The 22,997-nt window shown below is 41.4% G+C and overlaps 1 protein-coding gene across 4 annotated transcripts in view; it reads right to left on the bottom strand.

Annotated features, from left to right (window-relative positions):
* Window positions 1-740: 740 nt before the first annotated feature.
* LOC127847735 (ralA-binding protein 1-like) overlaps window positions 741-22,997 on the bottom strand; it is a 67,107-nt gene continuing 44,850 nt past the window's right edge. For all 4 annotated transcript variants that reach the window (XM_052379832.1, XM_052379830.1, XM_052379831.1 and 1 more), the window contains 8 exons: window positions 21,386-21,514; window positions 16,416-17,105; window positions 14,893-15,027; window positions 12,939-13,131; window positions 10,065-10,226; window positions 5,518-5,640; window positions 1,586-1,665; window positions 741-1,194 (listed from right to left, as the gene is read on the bottom strand). In XM_052379832.1, coding sequence (XP_052235792.1) covers window positions 1,039-1,194; window positions 1,586-1,665; window positions 5,518-5,640; window positions 10,065-10,226; window positions 12,939-13,131; window positions 14,893-15,027; window positions 16,416-17,105; window positions 21,386-21,514 — 1,668 coding nt within the window. In that variant the 3' untranslated portion in view covers window positions 741-1,038. The remainder of the gene's footprint in view (window positions 1,195-1,585; window positions 1,666-5,517; window positions 5,641-10,064; window positions 10,227-12,938; window positions 13,132-14,892; window positions 15,028-16,415; window positions 17,106-21,385; window positions 21,515-22,997) is intronic.

Here is a 22,997-nt window from a genome sequence, read left to right on the forward strand (position 1 = left end):
AAAATGTCATAAAAGCGGAAAGTGTCCTTCATGACTAGCTTGTGTGGACTGCACAGGCTAATCTGGGACGACACTTTACCACATGCATTATGCTCAGTTTTCTCAGAACTCGACTCATTTAAATGTAAAAGACGTCTGCGCTTATTGTTTACAAGACGTCGGCGCTTAATGTATCAAGGCGTCTGCGCTTATTGTTTGTAAGATTACGTGTGGGCCCACTCGCTGTGAGTCCAAACGGGCAGATACGCTCAGAATACATACCACGGACGGAACGGTATTGTTTATGTTGTAATGACTCTGATTTAGAAGACGACTGCCATTGTATATGTACATGCCGCTGCTAAACTGATCTAAGAACAAATATATTTGCCGTATATTTCAAATCAACCCGTCTGTATATAAAGTCCACTAGTCATTCGTTTCATGTGACAAAACAGTAATGTATGTAAATATATTAAAGCAGCATTAGTCATAATACAAAAATGCTATTCTTAAACTGTTTAATAAATTTCAATACCGCATGTATGTGTTCTTGCCATCGAGTGTGTTTATTTGTATTTGCATTCTTAAACGACTACTTAATGTCATGTAATGTTTGTTGTTATACCATTTTACGTGACAGAAAATCACGTGCATATGTGAGTGTAAAGACGATGCATTGTTGTAGAAGTCTTAATAAACTGACTGTCTGTCTGTTTATCTCTTAAATTAACTACCGGTAATAGTCAAGAAAAAACTAACACTAGTTATGACTTTATTGACACTTATTATATATTTATAAATATTGACAATAATACAAAACAAGGTTATTTACAACTATACATAACTTAAATGCTTCATGTAGTAACAAAGTATACACTTGATACACAGTACACATATTACACTCATACTAATACACACTATTTATTGCACCAATGTCTACATATCGATATGTCCGCTTTACAATGCGAATGGACGTATGTTATAACAGGTTGAAATCCTCGCGTCAAGATGAAATAACTTTCAGGATTACATGCTTTAAAATGACACAAAGTTTGGTCAGTCAAACTCTATGAGTGAGTCTATCTCCCGGGCGGGGTCGCTGGTGGCGGTCCTGCGGGCGTGTTTCTGCTGCAGTAGGCCTATCTGCACCTTCACGTCCAGGCAGATCATGCGCTCCTTGTGGATGTTCGTGCACACCTCAGAGTTCTCACACTGAAACACACCATAACAGGGGAAGTCATTCGACGAAAAATAACACCACGGGAAGTAACTCGACGAAAAATACAATACCAGAGAAGGTAACTTGATGACTAATACCATACCAGGGGAAGGTAACTCGATGACAAATACCATACACGATGGGGGCACACAAGATTTACAGAGTGCATAGCTGTGTGCATGACATGTCTATTGTTTGAGCATTATAATTATACGACCGTGATTTGTTGGAAAGTAAAATTATAGTGAAACCTGTAGTTAACCTCCATTTTTTCACACAGGCTACATCCCACCTTCTGGTAACACACCAGCCGCAGTTGTTTACCTCCAGTTTCTCACACAGGCTACAGCCCACCTAGTGGTTACCCCCCCCCCCGTTTTTTACCTCCAGTTTCTCGTTCTCCTTGATGAGCTGCTCCAGGATCTCCTGCAAATCTTCCTCGTCCTCGCTCTCATAGCTGCTGTCTGAAACACAACAACATGGTGAACAGCTCTCATAGCTGCTGTCTGAAACACAACATGAAGAACAGCTCTCATAGCTGCTGTCTGAAACACAACAACATGATGAACGGCTCGCTGCTGTCTGAAACACAACAACATGATTAACAGCTCTCCTAGCTGCTGTCTGAAACACAACAACATGATTAACTGCTCTCATAGTTGTTGTCTGAAACACAACAACATGATTAACAGCTCTCATAGCTGCTGTATGAAACACAACAACATGATTAACAGCTCTCCTAGCTGCTGTCTGAAACACAACAACATGATTAACAGCTCTCCTAGCTGCTGTCTGAAACACAACAACATGATGAAGAGCTCTCATAGCTGTTGTCTGAAACACAACAACATGATTAACAGCTCTCATAGCTGCTGTATGAAACACAACAACATGGTGAATAGCTCTCATAGCTGCTGTTTGAAACACAACAACATGATAAACAGCTCTCATAGCTGCTGTCTGAAACACAATAACATGATGACAGCAGCTCGCATAGCTACTGTCTGAAACACAATAACATGATGAACAGCTCTCATAGCTGCTGTCTAAAATACAACATGGTGAACAGCTCTGATAGCTGCTGTCTGAAACACAATAACATGGTAAACAGCTTTCCTAGCTGCTGTCTGAAACACAACAAAATGATTAACAGCTGTCATAGCTGCTGTCTGAAACACAACAACATGATGAACAGCTCTCATAGCTGCTGTCTGAAACACAACAACATGGCAAACAGTTCTTATAGCTGCTGTCTGAAACACAACAACATGGTGAACAGCTCTCATAGCTGCTTTCTGAAACACAATAACATGATGAACAGCTCTCATAGCTGCTGCTGAAACACAACAACATGGTGAACAGCTCTCATAGCTGTTGTCTGAAACACAACAACATGATTAACAGCTCTCATAGCTGCTGTATGAAGCACAACAACATGATGAACAGCTCTCATAGTTGTTGTCTGAAACACAACAACATGATTAACAGCTCTCCTAGCTTCTGTCTGATACACAACAACAGGATGAACAGCTCTCATAGCTGCTGTCTGAAACACAACAACATGATGAACAGCTCTCATAACTGTTGTCTGAAACACAACAACATGATTAACAGCTCTCCTAGCTGCTATCTGATACACAACAACAGGATGAACAGCTCTCATAGCTGCTGTCTGAAACACAACAACATGATGAACAGCTCTCATAGCTGCTGTCTGAAACACAACAACATGATGAACAGCTCTCCTAGCTGCTGTCTGAAAAACAACAACATGATTAACTGCTCTCCTAACTGCTGTCTGAAACACAACAACATGATGAACAGCTCTCATAGCAGCTGTCTGAAACACAACAACATGATTAACAGCTCTCCTAGCTGCTGTCTGAAACACAACAACATGATTAACAGCTCTCCTAGCTGCTGTCTGAAACACAACAACATGATGAACAGCTCTCATAGCTGTTGTCTGAAACACAACAACATGATTAACAACTCTCATAGCTGCTGTATGAAACACAACAACATGGTGAATAGCTCTCATAGCTGCTGTCTGAAACACAACAACAGGATGAACAGCTCTCCTAGCTGCTGTCTGAAACACAACAACATGATGAACAGCTCTCATAGCTGCTGTCTGAAACACAACAACATGATGAACAGCTTTCCTAGCTGCTGTCTGAAAAACAACAGCATCATTAACTGCTCTCCTAACTGCTGTCTGAAATACAACATGGTGAACAGCTCTGATAGCTGCTGTCTGATACACAACAGCAGGATGAACAGCTCTCATAGCTGCTGTCTGAAACACAACAACATGGCGAACAGCGGACACAACACAATAGAAATAACATGGTGAACATTGGGCAGAATAAAATAGCTAAAACAACAACCATTAAACATACCAGAACTTGTAGCAATTTCCAACACCTCATGCTTATCATTGCTGGTAGAAACAAGACTACCATGGAAAATCTCAATAAAATGAACTTTACTAATGTGCTTAGTTTTAAACAACTGAAAAAAAATCATTATCATTCGTGGAAAATAAATGTTCGTAAATTGTATGGGTTGACAGATCTATGAATTTGAGATCCCAATGAATAATTATGACCAACCTTCAACTTTTTAAAGAACAAATTACCATTGGTTTGAAAAGCATTACATACCAACGCAATAAAAGCACACATCCGGCGTTTGTTTCAAAATCCAGATACATTCAGATACTACATGAAGGAGAGAACCAACATGTCTACCTGATGAGGAGCTGTTAGATATGACCATGCCTACCTGCTGAGGAGCTGTTAGATATGAACATGTCTACCTGATGAGGAGCTGTTAAATATGAACATGTCTACCTGATGAGGAGCTGTTAGATATGAACATGTCTACCTGATGAGGAGCTGTTAGATATGAACATGTCTACCTGATGAGGAGCTGTTAGATATGAACATGTCTACCTGATGAGGAGCTGTAGATATGAACATGTCTACCTGATGAGGAGCTGTTAGATATGAACATGTCTACCTGATGAGGAGCTGTTAGATATGAACATGTCTACCTGATGAGGAGCTGTTAGATATGAACACGTCTATCTGATGAGGAGCTGTTAGATATGAACATGTCTACTTGATGAGGAGCTGTTAGATATGAACACGTCTACCTGATGAGGAGCTGTTAGATATGAACACGTCTACCTGATGAGGAGCTGTTAGATATGAACACGTCTATCTGATGAGGAGCTGTTAGATATGAACATGTCTACTTGATGAGGAGCTGTTAGATATGAACACGTCTACCTGATGAGGAGCTGTTAGATATGAACACGTCTACCTGATGAGGAGCTGTTAGATATGAACACGTCTATCTGATGAGGAGCTGTTAGATATGAACACGTCTATCTGATGAGGAGCTGTTAGATATGAACATGTCTACCTGATGAGGAGCTGTTAGATATGAACATGTCTACTTGATGAGGAGCTGTTAGATATGAACACGTCTATCTGATGAGGAGCTGTTAGATATGAACACGTCTATCTGATGAGGAGCTGTTAGATATGAACATGTCTACCTGATGAGGAGGTGTTAGATATGAACACGTCTATCTGATGAGGAGCTGTTAGATATGAACACGTCTATCTGATGAGGAGCTGTTAGATATGAACATGTCTACCTGATGAGGAGGTGTTAGATATGAACATGTCTACCTGATGAGGAGCTGTTAGATATGACCCTGTCTACCTGATGAGGAGGTGTTAGATATGAACATGTCTACCTGATGAGGAGCTGTTAGATATGACCCTGTCTACCTGATGAGAAGCTGTTAGATATGAACATGTCTACCTGATGAGGAGCTGTTAGATATGACCCTGTCTACCTGATGAGGAGCTGTTAGATATGACCATGTCTACCTGATGAGAAGCTGTTAGATATGAACATGTCTACCTGATTAGGAGCTGTTAGATATGAACACGTCTACCTGATTAGGAGCTGTTAGATATGAACACGTCTACTTGATGAGGAGCTGTTAGATATGAACATGTCTACCTGATGAGGAGCTGTTAGATATGAACATGTCTACTTGATGAGAAGCTGTTAGATATGAACATGTCTACCTGATGAGGAGCTGTTAGATATGAACATGTCTACCTGATGAGGAGCTGTTAGATATGAACATGTCTACCTGATGAGGAGCTGTTAGATTTGAACATGTCTACCTGATGAGGAGCTGTTAGATATGAACATGTCTACCTGATGAGGAGCTGTTAGATATGAACATGTCTACCTGATGAGGAGCTGTTAGATATGAATATGCCTACCTGATGAGGTGCTGATGATTTCCTCGTCACTGTCCTGTCTCAGGTACTGTAGCTCATCTATCTCCTGCTGGAGCCTATCAGCCTCACAGCGCTCAGTTTCTATCTTCTTACGCAGCTCACTCTCTGAAATGTCGCACATGTTCATGTCTGTACATGTATATACTGCGTTACAATATATCAGTGTTTATCTTGTCACATATCTTTAAATCAGCCTGATGACCAGGTATACTAATTTCCCAAAAGATATTAGGCTAGTTGACCACGTGACCTCGAATATCTGTCAGTTGCTCTTCGTGAATGCGCATGCCTTTACTATTTTCTATTAATAAAATATACTTTTTCTATTAAAAATATACCAAGTACATGTTAAGTACACTTTAAGTACCTCAACTGGTTACCAGTTCACATGAGAGTAAATCAAATAATGTTATGTCATGTCTTCAAAATAAGAAATGGCCTTTTTCCAGATTACTTGAGTGAACACTTTGTTTCCCAAGATTCTATGCATAATTACAGCACTAGGCTTAGTAAAAAAGGTGGGTATTGTTTACCCAAGGTCAAATGTCATGTTTCCAAATCCTTTTCTTTTAACAGCATTAAACTCTGGAACTCTTTACCTGAGTCACTCAATGAGGTCACAGGTTAGAAGGTTGCCATTAAAAGTCATTTAATGAATTATATTTAATTTTTTATATATGTGTATCTTTTCACTTTTAATAAGCATATATTAACTTCGTCTTAGGTTTTTATTTTTAATAATTATTAGTACATACTTCATAACATACATTTTAACAATATATTTAATTTAGATAATTCATGATACCTCATATCATCAAATTACAACTGTCAAAATATCTATGTGTTGCAATTATTAATAACATTATCAATTGATCTTAGTTTCCAGCTCCTGTCATATTTTCTGAGCACTACTGTGATAATTAGTTTGATCTCTTTTGAATGGTGATATATATTTTTTATTTCATTTAATAATTATTTTACTATGAACATAGTTATGTTTAAGGTCAACATAGTTATGTTTAAGGTCTGCCTCTTTTTGTCATGCCACCAATAATAAGGACCACAATGGAAATAAGGGCTTGCTCTTTTTTGTGTTATCCTTGGTTTGGTGAGCATGTCATAGTTTATTGTACATGATATAGTTTTTAATAATTGCTTATTATTTTATTCTATGTCATGTTGTGAACTGTGTATATGCTTCCTATGCCGAAATAAATCTATCTATCTAAGTACTGTTTGTTTCAACATTATTATTTAAACAGCATAATTTCATTGAATTGATATCCCCCGCCAATATACTTCTGGACACAAAAATTTATAGACTGATGGACAACGCCAATGTGCATCATCCTCTTATCCATATATATACTAATACCAAGTTTCAATGAAATCCGCCAAAGCACTTCCAAGATATGGCTCCGGACACAAAAAAGGCATTTTTGAAGAACACAAAGGGCCATAACTCCGTTATTAACAAATGGTGTAAAATGCCATTTGGGGTGCATCATCCTCTTATCCATATATATACTCATACCAAGTTTCAATGAAATCCACCAAAGCACTTCAAAGATATGGCTCCGGACATAAAGTGCCGGACAGACGGACGGACGGACGGATGGACAACGCCAAAACAATATCCCTCCGCCTATGGTGGGTGATAATTAACTCGATTTCTGTGTTGTTTAACAAGATGAAAGCTAGCCTAAGCGCTTTGCATGACATGAGGTGACTAGGTCACAATGTTTTTGTATGCGCATGGTTTTTCCCATAAAACACAAAATACTCGAAAACTAGATATTTAAGAAACATTTCAACGAATGTTGTAAATGTGACAGGATAAATAGAAAAATAGGTTGGTGGCTCACCCGATAAAATCCCCCGACTTGCCAGATAACCATTCTCCATCCACGTCACCAACCTATTATTCTCTATCAAACCTTCATTATACATACTGTTTATGAGGCAAATCACAGTTCTTCCTCTTGACATGGTTAAACTAGCGAGCAGATCCTCTATGTATGTTATACCTATAGCCAGTAGTTCCTCCTCCTCCAGTTTCAGTGCATACTCCTCCTTACCTATAGCCAGTAGTTCCTCCTCTTCCAGTTTCAGTGCATACACCTCCTTACCTATAGCCAGTAGTTCCTCCTCTTCAAGTTTCAGTGCATACACCTCCTTACCTATAGCCAGTAGTTCCTCCTCTTCCAGTTTCAGTGCATACACCTCCTTACCTATAGCCAGTAGTTCCTCCTCCAGTTTCAGTGCATACTCCTCCCTACCTATAGCCAGTAGTTCCTCCTCCTCCAGTTTCAGTGTATACTCCTTCTTACCTATAGCCAGTAGTTCCTCATCCTCCAGTTTCAGTGCATACACCTCCTTACCTATAGCCAGTAGTTCCTCCTCCTCCAGTTTCAGTGTATACTCCTTCTTACCTATAGCCAGTAGTTCCTCCTCCTCCAGTTTCAGTGTATACTCCTTCTTACCTATAGCCAGTAGTTCCTCCTCCTCCAGTTTCAGTGATTACACCTCCTTACCTATAGCCAGTAGTTCCTCATCCTCCAGTTTCAGTGCATACTCCTCCTTACCTTTAGCCAGAAGTTCCTCCTCTTCCAGTTTCAGTGCATATACCTTCTTACCTATAGCCAGTAGTTCCTCCTCCTTTAGTTTCAGTGCATACTCCTCCAGTAGTTCCTCCTCCTCCAGTTTCAGTGCATACTCCTCCAGTAGTTCCTCCTCTTCCAGTTTCAGTGCATACTCCTCCTTACCGATAGCCAGTAGTTCCTCCTCTTCCAGTTTCAGTGCATACTCCTCCAGTAGTCCCTCCTCCTCCAGTTTCAGTGCATACTCCTCCTTACCTATAGCCAGTAGTTCCTCCTCCTCAAGTTTCAGTGTATACTCCTTCTTACCTATATCCAGTAGTTCCTCATCCTCTAGTTTCAGTGCATACTTCTCCAGTAGTTCCTCCTCCTCCAGTTTCAGTGTATACTCCTTCTTACCTATAGCCAGTAGTTCCTCCTCCTCCAGTTTCAGTGCATACTCCTCCTTACCTATAGCCAGTAGTTCCTCCTCCTCCAGTTTCAGTGCATACTCCCCTTTACCTATAGCCAGTAGTTCCTCCTCCAGTTTCAGTGTATACTCCTCCCTACCTATAGCCAGTAGTTCCTCCTCCAGTTTCAGTGCATACTCCTCCTTACCTATAGCCAGTAGTTCCTCCTCCTCCAGTTTCAGTGCATACTCCTCCTTACCTATAGCCAGTAGTTCCTCCTCCAGTTTCAATGCATACTCCTCCTAACCTATAGCAAGTAGTTCCTCCTCCTCCAGTTTCAGTGTATACTCCTCCCTACCTATAGCCAGTAGTTCCTCCTCCTCCAGTTTCAGTGCATACACCTTCTTACCTATAGCCAGTAGTTCCTCCTCCTCCAGTTTCAGTGCATACTCCTCCTTACCTAAAGCCAGTAGTTCCTCCTCCTCCAGTTTCAGTGCATACTCCTCCTTACCTATAGCCAGTAGTTCCTCCTCCAGTTTCAATGCATACTCCTCCTAACCTATAGCAAGTAGTTCCTCCTCCACCAGTTTCAGTGTATACTCCTCCCTACCTATAGCCAGTAGTTCCTCCTCCTCCAGTTTCAGTGCATACTCCTCCTTACCTATAGCCAGTAGTTCCTCCTCCTCCAGTTTCAGTGCATTCACCTCCTTACCTATAGCCAGTAGTTCCTCCTCCAGTTTCAGTGCATACTCCTCCCTACCTATAGCCAGTAGTTCCTCCTCCTCCAGTTTAAGTGCATACACCTCCTTACCTATAGCCAGTAGTTCCTCCTCCTCCAGTTTCAATGTATACTCCTTTTTACCTATAGCCAGTAGTTCATCCTCCTCCAGTTTCAGTGTATACTCCTTCTTACCTATATCCAGTAGTTCCTCATCCTTCAGTTTCAGTGCATACACCTCCTTACCTATAGCCAGTAGTTCCTCCTCTTCCAGTTTCAGTGCATACACCTACTTACCTATAGCCAGTAGTTCCTCCTCCTTTAGTTTCAGTGCATACTCCTCCAGTAGTTCCTCCTCCTCCAGTTTCAGTGCATACTCCTTCTTACCTATATCCAGTAGTTCCTCCTCCTCCAGTTTCAGTGCATACTCCTCCTTACCTATAGCCGGTAGTTCCTCCTCTTCCAGTTTCAGTGTATACTCCTCCCTACCTATAGCCAGTAGTTCCTCCTCCAGTTTCAGTGCATACTCCTCCAGTACCTCATACTCCTCCAGTACCTCATACTCCTCCTTACCTATAGCCAGTAGTTCCTCCTCCAGTTTCAGTGTATACTCCCCCTTACCTATAGCCAGTAGTTCCTCCTTCTCCAGTTTCAGTGCATACTTCTCCTTACCTATAGCCAGTAGTTCCTCATCCTCCAGTTTCAGTGCATACTCCTCCTTACCTATAGCCAGTAGTTCCTCCTCCTCCAGTTTCAGTGTATACTCCTCCTTACCTATTGTCAGTAGTTCCTCCTCCTCCAGTTTCAGTGCATACTCCTCCTTACCTATAGCCAGTAATTCCTCCTCCTCAAGTTTCAGTGCATACTCCTCTTCCAGAAGGACCTCCCACTCCTCCTCATCGTAGCTATCATCCTCCGATATCTCACTGATCTCCAACTCCAGGCCGGACTCTCCCTGAACGTCACTCGACGTGTTCTGATCTGTCTCTGAAATCAAAATTTACATGTAAGCAAGCAAACTGTAACAACTTTTGTTTCATGCCTTTTGTTTATTTTTTTTTCTTATAGAATAATAATTAGACATTACTTTTTTAAAATATATGGACGCCATTTGATGATGGCATTAATTTCTGGTCGATCACTTCAAAAATTTGGTGATGGACAAGCAAATTTGTTGTATTGATATCCCCCGGTCAATATAAATTTTGTGATAGAAAGATGGAATGACAGTCAGACAGTCTGACAGACGGATGACGCCAATTCTATATCCCTCCACCTTTGGATGGGGATAATGACACAGTTACAGTCAAGACACGCTTTATCATGCCCAAATGTGACTTTAACTTCAAAGCATTATTAGGGAATGGTGTCTTACACCTGATATGCTGTATCCATATGGTAAACACATCTGGTGTGTTATTTAAGATTCCTGATGAATTAACAGCAATTATTTGACCTTTTTTCTTGTGTCCTTGACCTTTAAGTGAAAAAATCGGGTCTTACGCGTCATCCCAAACAGTGAACATTACTGGCAAGTTCTTTATAAAAATGCACAAACAGTGATGAAATTACAGACAAGACAATCTATAATATGCACATGTACTACCATTGACCTTAAATGATGACCTTAACCTTTTGGCTAGGACAAGGGGAAGCCAAATGGTGAGTATCAACAACAGCATGCCTTCCTAGGCTGCCATCTGTTGAGGTACAGGTGTGGTGACATACCTCAATTGGCTGCAATCTGTTGGGATACAGGTGTTGTGACATACCTTAAGTGGCTTCATCTGTTGAGGTACAGGTGTGGCGACATACCTTAATTGGCTGCCTTCTGTTGAGGTACAGGTGTTGTGACATACCTTAAATGGCTGCCATCTGTTCAGGTACAGGTGTTGTGACATACCTTAATTGGCTGCCATCTGTTGAGATACAGGTGTTGTGACATACCTTAATTGGCTGCCTTCTGTTGAGGTACAGGTGTTGTGACATACCCTAATTGGCTGCCATCTGTTGAGGTACAGGTGTTGTGACATACCTTAATTGGCTTCATCTGTTGAGGTTCAGGTGTGGTGACATACCTTAATTGGCTGCCTTCTGTTGAGGTACAGGTGTTGACATAACTTCAGTTGCTGTCATCTGTTGAGGTACAGGTGTGGTGACATACCTTAATTGGCTGCCATCTGTTGAGGTACAGGTGTTGTGACATACCTTAATTGGCTGCCATCTGTTGAGGTACAGGTGTTGTGACATTCCTTAATTTGCTTCATCTGTTGAGGTACAGGTGTGGTGACATACCTTAATTTGCTGCCATCTGTTGAGGTACAGGTGTGGTGATATACCTTAATTGGCTGCCATCTGTTGAGGTACAGGTGTTGTGACATACCTAAATTGGCTGCCATCTGTTGAGGTACAGGTGTTGTGACATACCTTAATCGGCTGCCATCTGTTGAGGTACAGGTGTTGTGAGATACCTTAATTGGCTGCCATCTGTTGAGGTACAGGTGTTGATATACCTTAACTGGCTCCATCTGTCGAAGTACAGGTGTGGTAACATAACTTCAGTTGCTGTCATCTTTTGAGGTACAGGTGTTGTGACATACCTTAATTGGCTGCCATCTGTTGAGGTACAGGTGTGGTAACATAACTTCAGTGGCTGCCATCTGTTGAGGTACAGGTGTTGTGACATACCTTAATTTGCTGCCATCTGTTGAGGTACAGGTGTGGTGACATACCTTTAGTGGCTGCCATCTGTTGAGGTATATATGTGGTAACATAACTTTAGTGGCTGCCATGTGTTGAGGTAGAGGCGTTGTGACATACCGTAATTGGCTACCATCTGTTGAGGTACAGGTGTGGTAACATAACTTCAGTGGCTGCCATCTGTTGAGGTACATGTGTTGTGACATACCTTAATTGGCTGCCTTCTGTTGAGGTACAGGTGTTGTGACATACCTTAATTGGCTGCCATCTGTTGAGGTACAGCTGTTTAACATACCTTAATTGGCTGCCATCTGTTGAGGTACAGGTGTGGTGACATACCTTCAGTGGCTGCCATCAGTTGAGGTACAGGTGTGGTGACCTACCTTCAGTGGCTGTCATCAGCTGAGGTACAGGTGTGGTGACCTACCTTCAGTGGCTGCCATCAGTTGAGGTACAGGTGTGGTGACCTACCTTCAGTGGCTGCCATCAGTTGAGGTACAGGTGTGGTGACCTACCTTCAGTTGCTGCAATCAGTTGAGGTACAGGTGTGGCGACCTACCTTCAGTGGCTGCTATCAGTTGAGGTACAGGTGTAGAGACCTACCTTCAGTGACTGCCATCAGTTGAGGTACAGGTGTGGTGACATACCTTCAGTGACTGCCATCAGTTGAGGTACAGGTGTGGTGACCTACCTTCAGTGGCTGCCATCAGTTGAGGTACAGGTGTGGTGACCTACCTTCAGTGGCTGCCATCAGTTGAGGTACAGGTGTGGTGACCTACCTTCAGTGGCTGCCATCAGTTGAGGTACAGGTGTGGTGACCTACCTTCAGTGGCTGCCATCAGTTGAGGTACAGGTGTGGTGACATACCTTCAGTGACTGCCATCAGTTGAGGTACAGGTGTGGTGACCTACCTTCAGTGGCTGCCATCTGTTGAGGTACATGTGTTGTGACATACCTTAATTGGCTGCCTTCAGTTGAGGTACAGGTGTGGTGACATACCTTCAGTGGCTGCCATCAGTTGAGGTACAGGTGTGGTTACAGGGGGAGACTCAGGTGACTCTGTTGTGAAAGTGGGGCTGTCAGGGGTCTCCACAGGCACAGGGGTCTTCGTCTCCATAGCAACCCTCTCCTCTGGCCCTGCCTCAGTAGATATGATGGCCTCTGCCACACCCTCACACTGCTCATCTACTAGCTGTAAGGGGATTGTAAAAGGCACTCAATTTAAATGGTTTGTTTGTTTATTAGGAATCGTTTGCCATGTTCAGGAATACATGCATTTTATTAACTTTAAGGTTTCAGTTAACCCAGTTTTCCGGGATAAGCTGGTTTATAAGTACTATGCACACAAACTTAAATAGGTTTAGACAACTGCCCCACTTTAAATTGACGAAAGAGGAGAGCTGCAATAACATAAATTTCATGACCAAACACGACTTAAATAATGTGAGGTGGAACTCAAACCCACAATCCTCCGATTTTAAGTCTAACGCCCTACCAACTATGCTAAACAAGAGGGCCTGAAAGGCCCAAAGTTGCTCACCTGAGATTACAAGATATTATTGGGACAAATCTCCTGACCAAGTTTCATGAAGAACGGAAAATAAATGTGGCCTCTAGAGTGTTAACAAGGTTTTACTATAGCCATATAGGGAAAAATGCCCCGCCCCCTGGTGGCCATGTTTTTCAACCAACAAGCATCATTTTCGAACTCATCCAAGATATTATTTTGATGAATCTTCTGACCAAGTTTCATGAAGATCGGACAATAAATGTGGCCTCTAGAGAGTTAACAAGATTTTACAATAGCCATATATAGCCATAAGGAAAAATGCCCGGCCCCTTGGCATCAATGTTATTCAAGCAAACGTTACCATTTTCGAACTCATCCAAGATATCATTGAAACCAATCTTCTGACCAAATTTCATGAAGATTGGACTATTAATGTGGCCTCTAGAGTTTTAACAAGGCTTTACAATAGCCATATAAGGAAAAATGCCCAGCCCCCTGGCGGCCATGTTTTTCAACCAACCGGCATCATTTTCGAACTCGTCCAAGATATTATTGGGATGAATCTTCTGACCAAGTTTCATGAAGATCGAACAATAAATGTGGCCTGTAGAGAGTGAACAAGATTTTACTATCCCCATATATAGCCATATAAGAAATAATGCTCCGCCCCTTGGCAGCCATGTTTTTCAAGCAAACGTTACCATATTCGAACTCATCCAAGATATCATTGAAACCAATCTTCTGACCCAATTTCATGAAGATTGGACAATAAATGAGGCCTCTAGAGTGTAAACAAGGTTTTACTATAGCCATATAAGGAAAAATGCCCCGCCCCCTGGCAGCCATGTTATTCAACCAACCGGCATCATTTTCGAAATCTTCCAAGATATTATTGAGATGAATCTTCTGACCAAGTTTCATGAAGATGGGACAATAAATGTGGCCTCTAGAGAGTAAGCAAGATTTTACTATAGCCATTTATAGCCATATAAGGAAAAATTCCCCGCCCCTTGGCAGCCATGTTTTTCAAGCTAACTTTTCCATTTTCTAACTCATCCAAGATATCATTGAGACCAATCTTCTGACCAAATTTCATGAAGATCGGAAAATAAATTTTGCCTCTAGAGTGTTAACAAGGTTTTACTATAGCTATATAAGGAAAAATGCCCCGCCCCTTGGCAGCCATGTATTTCAAGCAAACGTTACCATTTTCGAACTCATCCAAGATATCATTGAGACCAATCTTCTGACCTAATTTCATGAAGATGTGGCCTCTAGAGAGTGAACAAGGCAAATGTTGATGTCGCACAACGCACAACGGACAACGTACGACTGACAAAAGGCAATCACAAAAGCTCACGATGAGCACGTTGTGCTCAGGTGAGCTAAATTATATATTTAATATTGAAAACAAACATTGTTGGAAAACAAAGAGCTCAGTACCTCATCCTGGGTATCTCCAGATTCACTGGTGACCTCCAGTGCTCCGAGGTCACGCTCCAGTATCTCCTCCAGGGATTGCTCAAACTCGTCTGACTCACTGCCAAGCTTGGGGAGGTCCTCACGTGACTGACCAAGCTGAAGGTAGGCAATAAAAATAACAATAACAATAAGAAGAATGAAACATAGGCAACTGATATAACCATGGGAACCAGATGCAACAGAGATCACCATGGGAACCAGAGGCAACAAAGATCACCATGGGAACCAGAGGACAACAGAGATCACCATGGCAACAAGAGGCAACACAGATCACAATGGCAACTAGAGGCAACATATATCACAATGACAACCAGAGGCAACAAAGATCATCATAGCAACCAGAGGCAACATAGATCATCATAGCAACCAGAGGCAACATAGATCATCATAGCAACCAGAGGAAACAGAGATCACTATGGTAACCAGAGACAACATTAATCACCATGGCAATTAAAGACAACATAGATCAACATGGATACCAGAGGCAACAGAGTCCACCATGCAAAATAGGAGCTAAACAAATTTACCATAGCAATCAGAGGCAACCGAGATCACCATGACAACCAAATGGCAACATAAATCACCATGGCAATCTGAGGCTAACATATATCACTGCTGTAACATAGATCACTATCACAAACATAGGACACAGAGATAACTGTGGCCACCAGATGTAACATAGATCACCATGGCAGAGACAACCATGGCTACCAGAGGTAACATAGATCACCATGGCAACAGAGACAACCATGGCTTCCAGAGGTTACATAGATCACCATGGCAACAGAGACAGCATGGCTACCAGAGGTTACATAGATCACCATGGCAACAGAGACAACCATGGCTACCAGAGGTAACATAGATCACCATGGCAACAGAGACAACCATGGCTACCAGAGGTAACATAGATCACCATGGCAACAGAGACAACCATGGCTACCAGAGGTAACATAGATCACCATGGCAACAGAGACAGCCATGGCTACCAGAGGTTACATAGATCAACATGGAAACAGAGACAACCATGGCTACCAGAGGTTACATAGATCAACATGGCAACCACAGGCAACAGAGATAACCATGGCTACCGGAAGTTACATAGATCAACATAGCAACCACAGGCAACAGAGATAACCATGGCCATCAGTGGGAGCAGAGATAACCATGGCAACCAGAGGTTACATAGATCAACATGGCAACCACAGGCAACAGAGATAACCATGGCCATCAAAGGGAACAGAGATAACCATGGCAACCAGAGATCACCAAGGCAACCACAAGTAACTGAGATAACCATGGCAACCAGTGAACAACATAGATCACCATGGCAAACAGAGGCATGAAGATGAGCTCAAGTGGAAAGAGGAACATAGGTCAGCGCAGATCTGAAATAAGGCTTAAGAAATAAATTAGGTAGGAATATTTGAAGATAAATGCAAACTGAAAGTTTCAGTGCTCTGGAACCCTATTGTAAGAGCAATTACCTCCGAGTCTGTGGCTGAGTCATCCTGCAGTAGAGCTTTCATGGCCAATGCTGACTTCACAGCCTCAGCTGACAATCCTCTCTCTTCTGATTCTCTACTTTCATCATCTGCAGCTGTCTGCACACACTCGTCCACTGTCTTCACAGACTCTGTTACCGTCTGTACAGTGTCATCAGTTGCAGCCACAGATTCAACATCTGTCACTTTCTGTCCAGAATCACTTTCTAACACAGTCTGTACAGACACACTTTCCTGTGACATTTTCCCAGTTTCCTTGATATTGTCTTTTGTTTCCTCTAATTTACTGACATGCTCAAGATTCTCTTCAACCTTGACCTCTTGATCTTCCAGCTCTCTCTGACCTTCCACTTTCTCATCCTCAGCATTTTCAGTCACTGCTACCTCTTCATAAACATTTATACTTCCATCAGACGTCATCTCAACTCCAACTTGTTCAACTCTAGAAATATCCGTTATTTCTGCAGACCTTTTCATGCTTTCTTCGCTCTTTGCTCGACTCTGATTAGCCAGTTTCTTGAGAGTCACCTTCTCTTGACTCCTGGATCGTGAAGCTCTGTTCTCGGTTTCACCCAGAGGTTCAGTCTCTGTCTCTAATTCCTGGCTGTCTTCATCTACCATGGGTGGCTGCGGTGCGTCTGGTGGTGGGGTACGTAACTCTAACTTCAATACCTGCATACAACAAAACTGGGTTTTATACTTGACAACCATTTATCAGAGGATGTTTTTAATGTAAGACTAAAATAATAATAGAGGTAACTAAATTAAACAAGAAACCGTCGGAGACGGGTGATGCTCCCTAAAGGTTTTTTATGTCACAATATTGCACTATATATTCAGATAAAAGGAAACATCTTGAGGGCACAGTAGTTGGGGGGACAATAATTTTTTTATAGGAAATTTCAAAGGGCCATAACTCTGTGAAAAATCATCCGACCAGAACTGCTGATAATAGGCACATCTCCTCTTGGTAGTGAAGCTTCCCATAAAGTTTCATTGAATTCCGGTCATACGTTGCTAAGAAATAGCCCAGACAAGAATTGCACTATATGTACGGTTAATGGAAAATTAAAAAAATTTCAAAGGGCCATAACTCTGTGAAAAATCATCCAAACAAAACCCGCTGATAATATGCACATCTCCTCTTGGTAGTGAAGCTTCCCATAAAGTTTCATTGAATTCCGGTCATTAGTTGCTGAGAAATAGCCGGGACAAAAATTGTGCACGGATGGACACACGGACGGACAGACGAAGCGGCGACTATATGCTCCCCCCAAATAAATTTGGGGGAGCATAAAAATGAAATGTCTGTCATGAAGCCTAAAAAATACAAGTAAAATACAATAAATGCTAAATGCTTGAACCAGAAAAATAAAGAGATTTACAGAGATGATATAACTATACAAGTCTAGCTCTGGGAAAAAGGGAATGTATGCATGAGTGTTAAGTGTCGTCACTGATTAGCCTGTGCAATATGGGATGACACTTGTCGCATTTATTGTATTTTTCGTTAATTTCTCCTTAGCAACAAGAAACCGTCGGAGACGGGTGATGCTCCCAAAAGTGTTTTTTTGTCACAATATTGCACTATATATTCAGATAAAAGGAAACGTCTTGAGGGGCATAACTTTGGACAAAATAATACGATGGATGGTTTAGCAACTTGAAAATTTCAAATGGCCATAACTCTCTAGATAAATCAACTTACCAGAACCCACAAACAACATGCGCATCTCCTCAAGGTAGTTAAGCTTCCCATAAAGCTTTATTGAATTCCAGTCAGTAGTTGGGGAGAAATAGCCCGGACAACACTACATGTATATGTACAGTTAATGGAAAATTTCAAAGGGCCATAAGTCTGTGAAAAATCATCAGACCATAACTTGCTGAAAATATGCACATGTCCTTTTGGTAGTGAAGCTTCCCATAAAAGTTCATTGAATTCCGGTCATTAGTTGCTGAGAAATAGCCCGGACAAGAATTGCACTATATGTACAGTTAAAGGAAAATTTCAAAGGGCCATAACTCTGTGAAAAATCATCTGACCAGAACCCGCTGATAATATGCACATGTCCTCTTGGTAGTGAAGTTTCTCATAAAGTTTAATTGAATTCCGGTCATTAGTTGCTGAGAAAAAGCCCGGACAAGAATTGCGCTATATGTACAGTAAATGGAAAATTTCAAAGGGCCATAACTCTGTGAACAAGAGCACCACCTTGCGGGTGCAGACCGCTCATCTATTTCCTTTTTAAAGGTGAAGGGACTCTCATTTTCAATCACAAAGGAGGGAGGGGTGAAGTGAAGAGGGGTGTATAGTGTGGGGGTGTGGACATTTATTACATTATCTTCCAAAAATGCGAAAAAAATGCAAAAATGCAAAAAAAAAAAGTTCGAGGGGGGGGGGGGATTCTTGGGTGCGATGGTTGGACGGTATTTCAAACATAAAATAATATAAATAAATATTTGTTTTTTAACTGTTTCAAAAAAAAATTGGGGGGTGGGGGGGTATAGTGTGAGGGTGTGGTGGTAATTTGTGAGATGATCTTAAAAAAAAAAAAAAAAAAAAAAAAAAAAATTAGGAGGGGGGGGGGGGGGATTCGGGTGGGGGGAGGGGGGGTGGGGGGGGATTCTTGGGTGCGATGGTTGGTCGGTATTTCAAACATAAAATAATAATAAAAAATATTTGTGTTTTTTAACCGTTTCAAAAAAAAAATTGGGGGGTGGGTGGGTTGGGGGGGGGGGTATAGTGTGAGGGTGTGGTGGTCATTTGTGAGATGATCTTAAAAAAAACAAGATGTGTTTGTGAAACACAATGTCCCCCAATATGATGTTTGACCTTGTAGAATGACCTTGACCTTGTGGAGGATGACCTTGACCTTTCACCACTCAAAATGTGCAGCTCCATGAGATACACATGCATGCCAAATATCAAGTTGCTATCTTCAATATTGCAAAAGTATTCATAAATTAAGCGATTTGGGCCACATATATTTGACCTCTGACCTTGAAGGATGACCTTGACCTTGACCTTTCACCACTCAAAATGTGCAGCTCCATGAGATGCACATGCATGCCAAATATCAAGTTGCTATCTTCAATATTGCAAAAGTATTTATAAAATATGCGATTTGGGCCACATATATTTGACCTCGACCTTGAAGGATGACCTTGACCTTGACCTTAAACTTCCACCACTCAAAATGTGCAGCTCCATGAGATACACATGCATGCCAAATATCAAGTTGCTATCTTCAATATAGCAAAATTTATTGCAAAATGTTAAAGTTGGCGCAAACAGACAGACCAACAGACCAACAGACAGGGCAAAAACAATATGTCCCCCACTACTATAGTGGGGGACATAAAAAAAAAAAATGGGGGGCGGGGGAGGGGTTCGGGGGGGGGGGAGGGCACGGGGGATGGTTTGGATGGAGTCTATTGTGGTATGTCAGGTAAGAGTAGTTTTGTCAAAGTATCAATCAAATCTAATCACAACTAAAGAAGTTATGGCAATTTTAGCAAAATTTGATAATTTGACCTTGAGAGTCAAGGTCATTCAAAGGTCAAGGTAAAATTCAACTTGCCAGGTACAGTAACCTCATGATAGCATGAAAGTATTTGAAGTTTGACAGCAATAGCCTTGATACTTAAGAAGTAAAGTGGATTGAAACACAAAATTTAACCATAAATTCAAAGTTACTTAGTCAAAAAAGGGCCATAATTCCGTAAAAATGACAACCAGAGTTATGCATATTGTCCTTTGACTGTACCCTTATGATAGTTTGCGAGTGTTCCATGTATGAAAGCAATATCTATGATACTTTAGGGGTAAAGTGGACCAAAACACAAAACTTAACCAAATTTTCAATTTTCTGAGTATAAAGGGCCCATAATTCCGTCCAAATGCCAGTCAGAGTTACATAACTTTGCCTGCACAGTCCCCTTATGATAGTTAATAAGTGTTGCAAGTATGAAAGCAATAGCTTTGATACTGTAGGAATAAAGTGGACCTAAACACAAAACTTAACCACATTTTCAATTTTCTAAGTATAAAAAGGGCACATAATTCTGTCAAAATGCCAGTCAGAGTTACATTACTTTGCCTGCACAGTCTCCTTATGATAGTTAGTAAGTGTTGCAAGTATGAAAGCAAAAGCTTTGATACTTAAGGAATAAAATGGACCTAAACACAAAACTTAACCAAAATTTTCAATTTTCTAAGTATAAAAAGGGCACATAATTCTGTCAAAATGCATGCCAGAGTTATCTAACTTTGCCTGCCCAGTCCCCTCATGATAGTAAGTAAGTGTACCAAGTTTGAATGCAATAGCATTGATACTTTCTGAGAAAAGTGGACCTAAACGCAAAACTTAACCAAAATTTTCAATTTTTTAAGTATAAAAAGGGCACATAATTCTGTCAAAATGCACGCCAGAGTTATCTAACTTTGCCTGCCCAGTCCCCTCATGATAGTAAGTAATGTACCAAGTTTAAATGCAATAGCATTGAAACTTTCTGAGAAAATTGGACCTAAATGCAAAACTTAACCGGACGCCGACACCGACGCCAAGGTGATGACAATAGCTCATATTTTTTTTTTCAAAAAATAGATGAGCTAAAAATCATCCGACCAGAACCTGCTGATAATACGCACATGTCCTCTTGGTAGTGAAGCTTCCCATTAAGTTTCATTGAATTCCGGTCATTAATTGCTGAGAAATAGCCCAGACAAAAATTGTGCACGGACAAACGCACGGACAGACGAAGCGGCGACTATATTGGGGAAGCATAAAAATCAAGTTATGGCGGTAAGTGACATCCCTGATTAAGCCTTGCGTATTACACAGGCTAATCTGGGACGACACTTCACGCATATTCATTACACTTTGTGTTCCCAGAGCGAGGGTAATGTCCTTTACAGAGCAAAATTGTCCAGCATGCATGATCTGTACCTCTCCCTCCGGCAGCTCCAGCGCTGCTGTCTCCTCATGCTCTTCATGTACCACGTTCCTCTTGCTGGTCTCGTCTCTGTCTCTCTTCCTCTTCTCCATCACCTCTGCGCCTTTCTTGGCCACCTTGATCTGAAACAAGCAGCATCACTAGCATATCATCTGAAACAAGCAGCATCACTAGCATATCATCTGAAACAAGCAGCATCACTAGCATATCATCTGAAACAAGCAGCATCACTAGCATATCATCTGAAACAAGCAGCATCACTAGCATATCATCTGAAACAAGCAGCATCACCAGCATATCATCTGAAACAAGCAGCATCACTAGCATATCATCTGAAACAAGCAGCATCACTAGCATATCATCTGAAACAAGCAGCATCACCAGCATATCATCTGAAACAAGCAGCATCACTGGCATATCATCTGAAACAAGCAGCATCACTAGCATATCATCTGAAACAAGCAGCATCACCAGCATATCATCTGAAACAAGCAGTATCGCTAGCATATCATCTGAAACAAGCAGCATCACTGGCATATCATCTGAAACAAGCAGCATCACAGGCATATCATCTGAAACAAGCAGCATCACTAGCATATCATCTGAAACAAGCAGCATCACCAGCATATCATCTGAAACAAGCAGCATCACTAGCATATCATCTGAAACAAGCAGTATCACTAGCATATCATCTGAAACAAGCAGCATCACTAGCATATCATCTGAAACAAGCAGCATCACTAGCATATCATCTGAAACAAGCAGTATCACTAGCATATCATCTGAAACAAGCAGCATCACTGGCATATCATCTGAAACAAGCAGCATCACTAGCATATCATCTGAAACAAGCAGCATCACTGGCATATCATCTGAAACAAGCAGCATCACTAGCATATCATCTGAAACAAGCAGCATCACTGGCATATCATCTGAAACAAGCAGCATCACCAGCATATCATCTGAAACAAGCAGCATCACCAGCATATCATCTGAAACAAGCAGCATCACTAGCATATCATCTGAAACAAGCAGCATCACTAGCATATCATCTGAAACAAGCAGCATCACTAGCATATCATCTGAAACAAGCAGCATCACTAGCATATCATCTGAAACAAGCAGCATCACCAGCATATCATCTGAAACAAGCAGCATCACTAGCATATCATCTGAAACAAGCAGCATCACCAGCATATCATCTGAAACAAGCAGCATCACTTGCATATCATCTGAAACAAGCAGCATCACTAGCATATCATCTGAAACAAGCAGCATCACTAGCATATCATCTGAAACAAGCAGCATCACTAGCATATCATCTGAAACAAGCAGCATCACTAGCATATCATCTGAAACAAGCAGCATCACTAGCATATCATCTGAAATAAGAAGTATCACTAGCATATCATCTGAAACAAGCAGCATCACTAGCATATCATCTGAAACAAGCAGCATCACTAGCATATCATCTGAAACAAGCAGCATCACTAGCATATCATCTGAAACAAGCACAGGCACTATGGTATCGTCTGATAAAAGCAGCATTACTAGGCAATCGTCTGAAACAAGCAATATCATGAGGAAAACATCTGAAACAATAAG

Source organism: Dreissena polymorpha, chromosome 10, assembly GCF_020536995.1.
Source record: "Dreissena polymorpha isolate Duluth1 chromosome 10, UMN_Dpol_1.0, whole genome shotgun sequence".
Lineage (NCBI taxonomy): Eukaryota > Metazoa > Mollusca > Bivalvia > Myida > Dreissenidae > Dreissena > Dreissena polymorpha.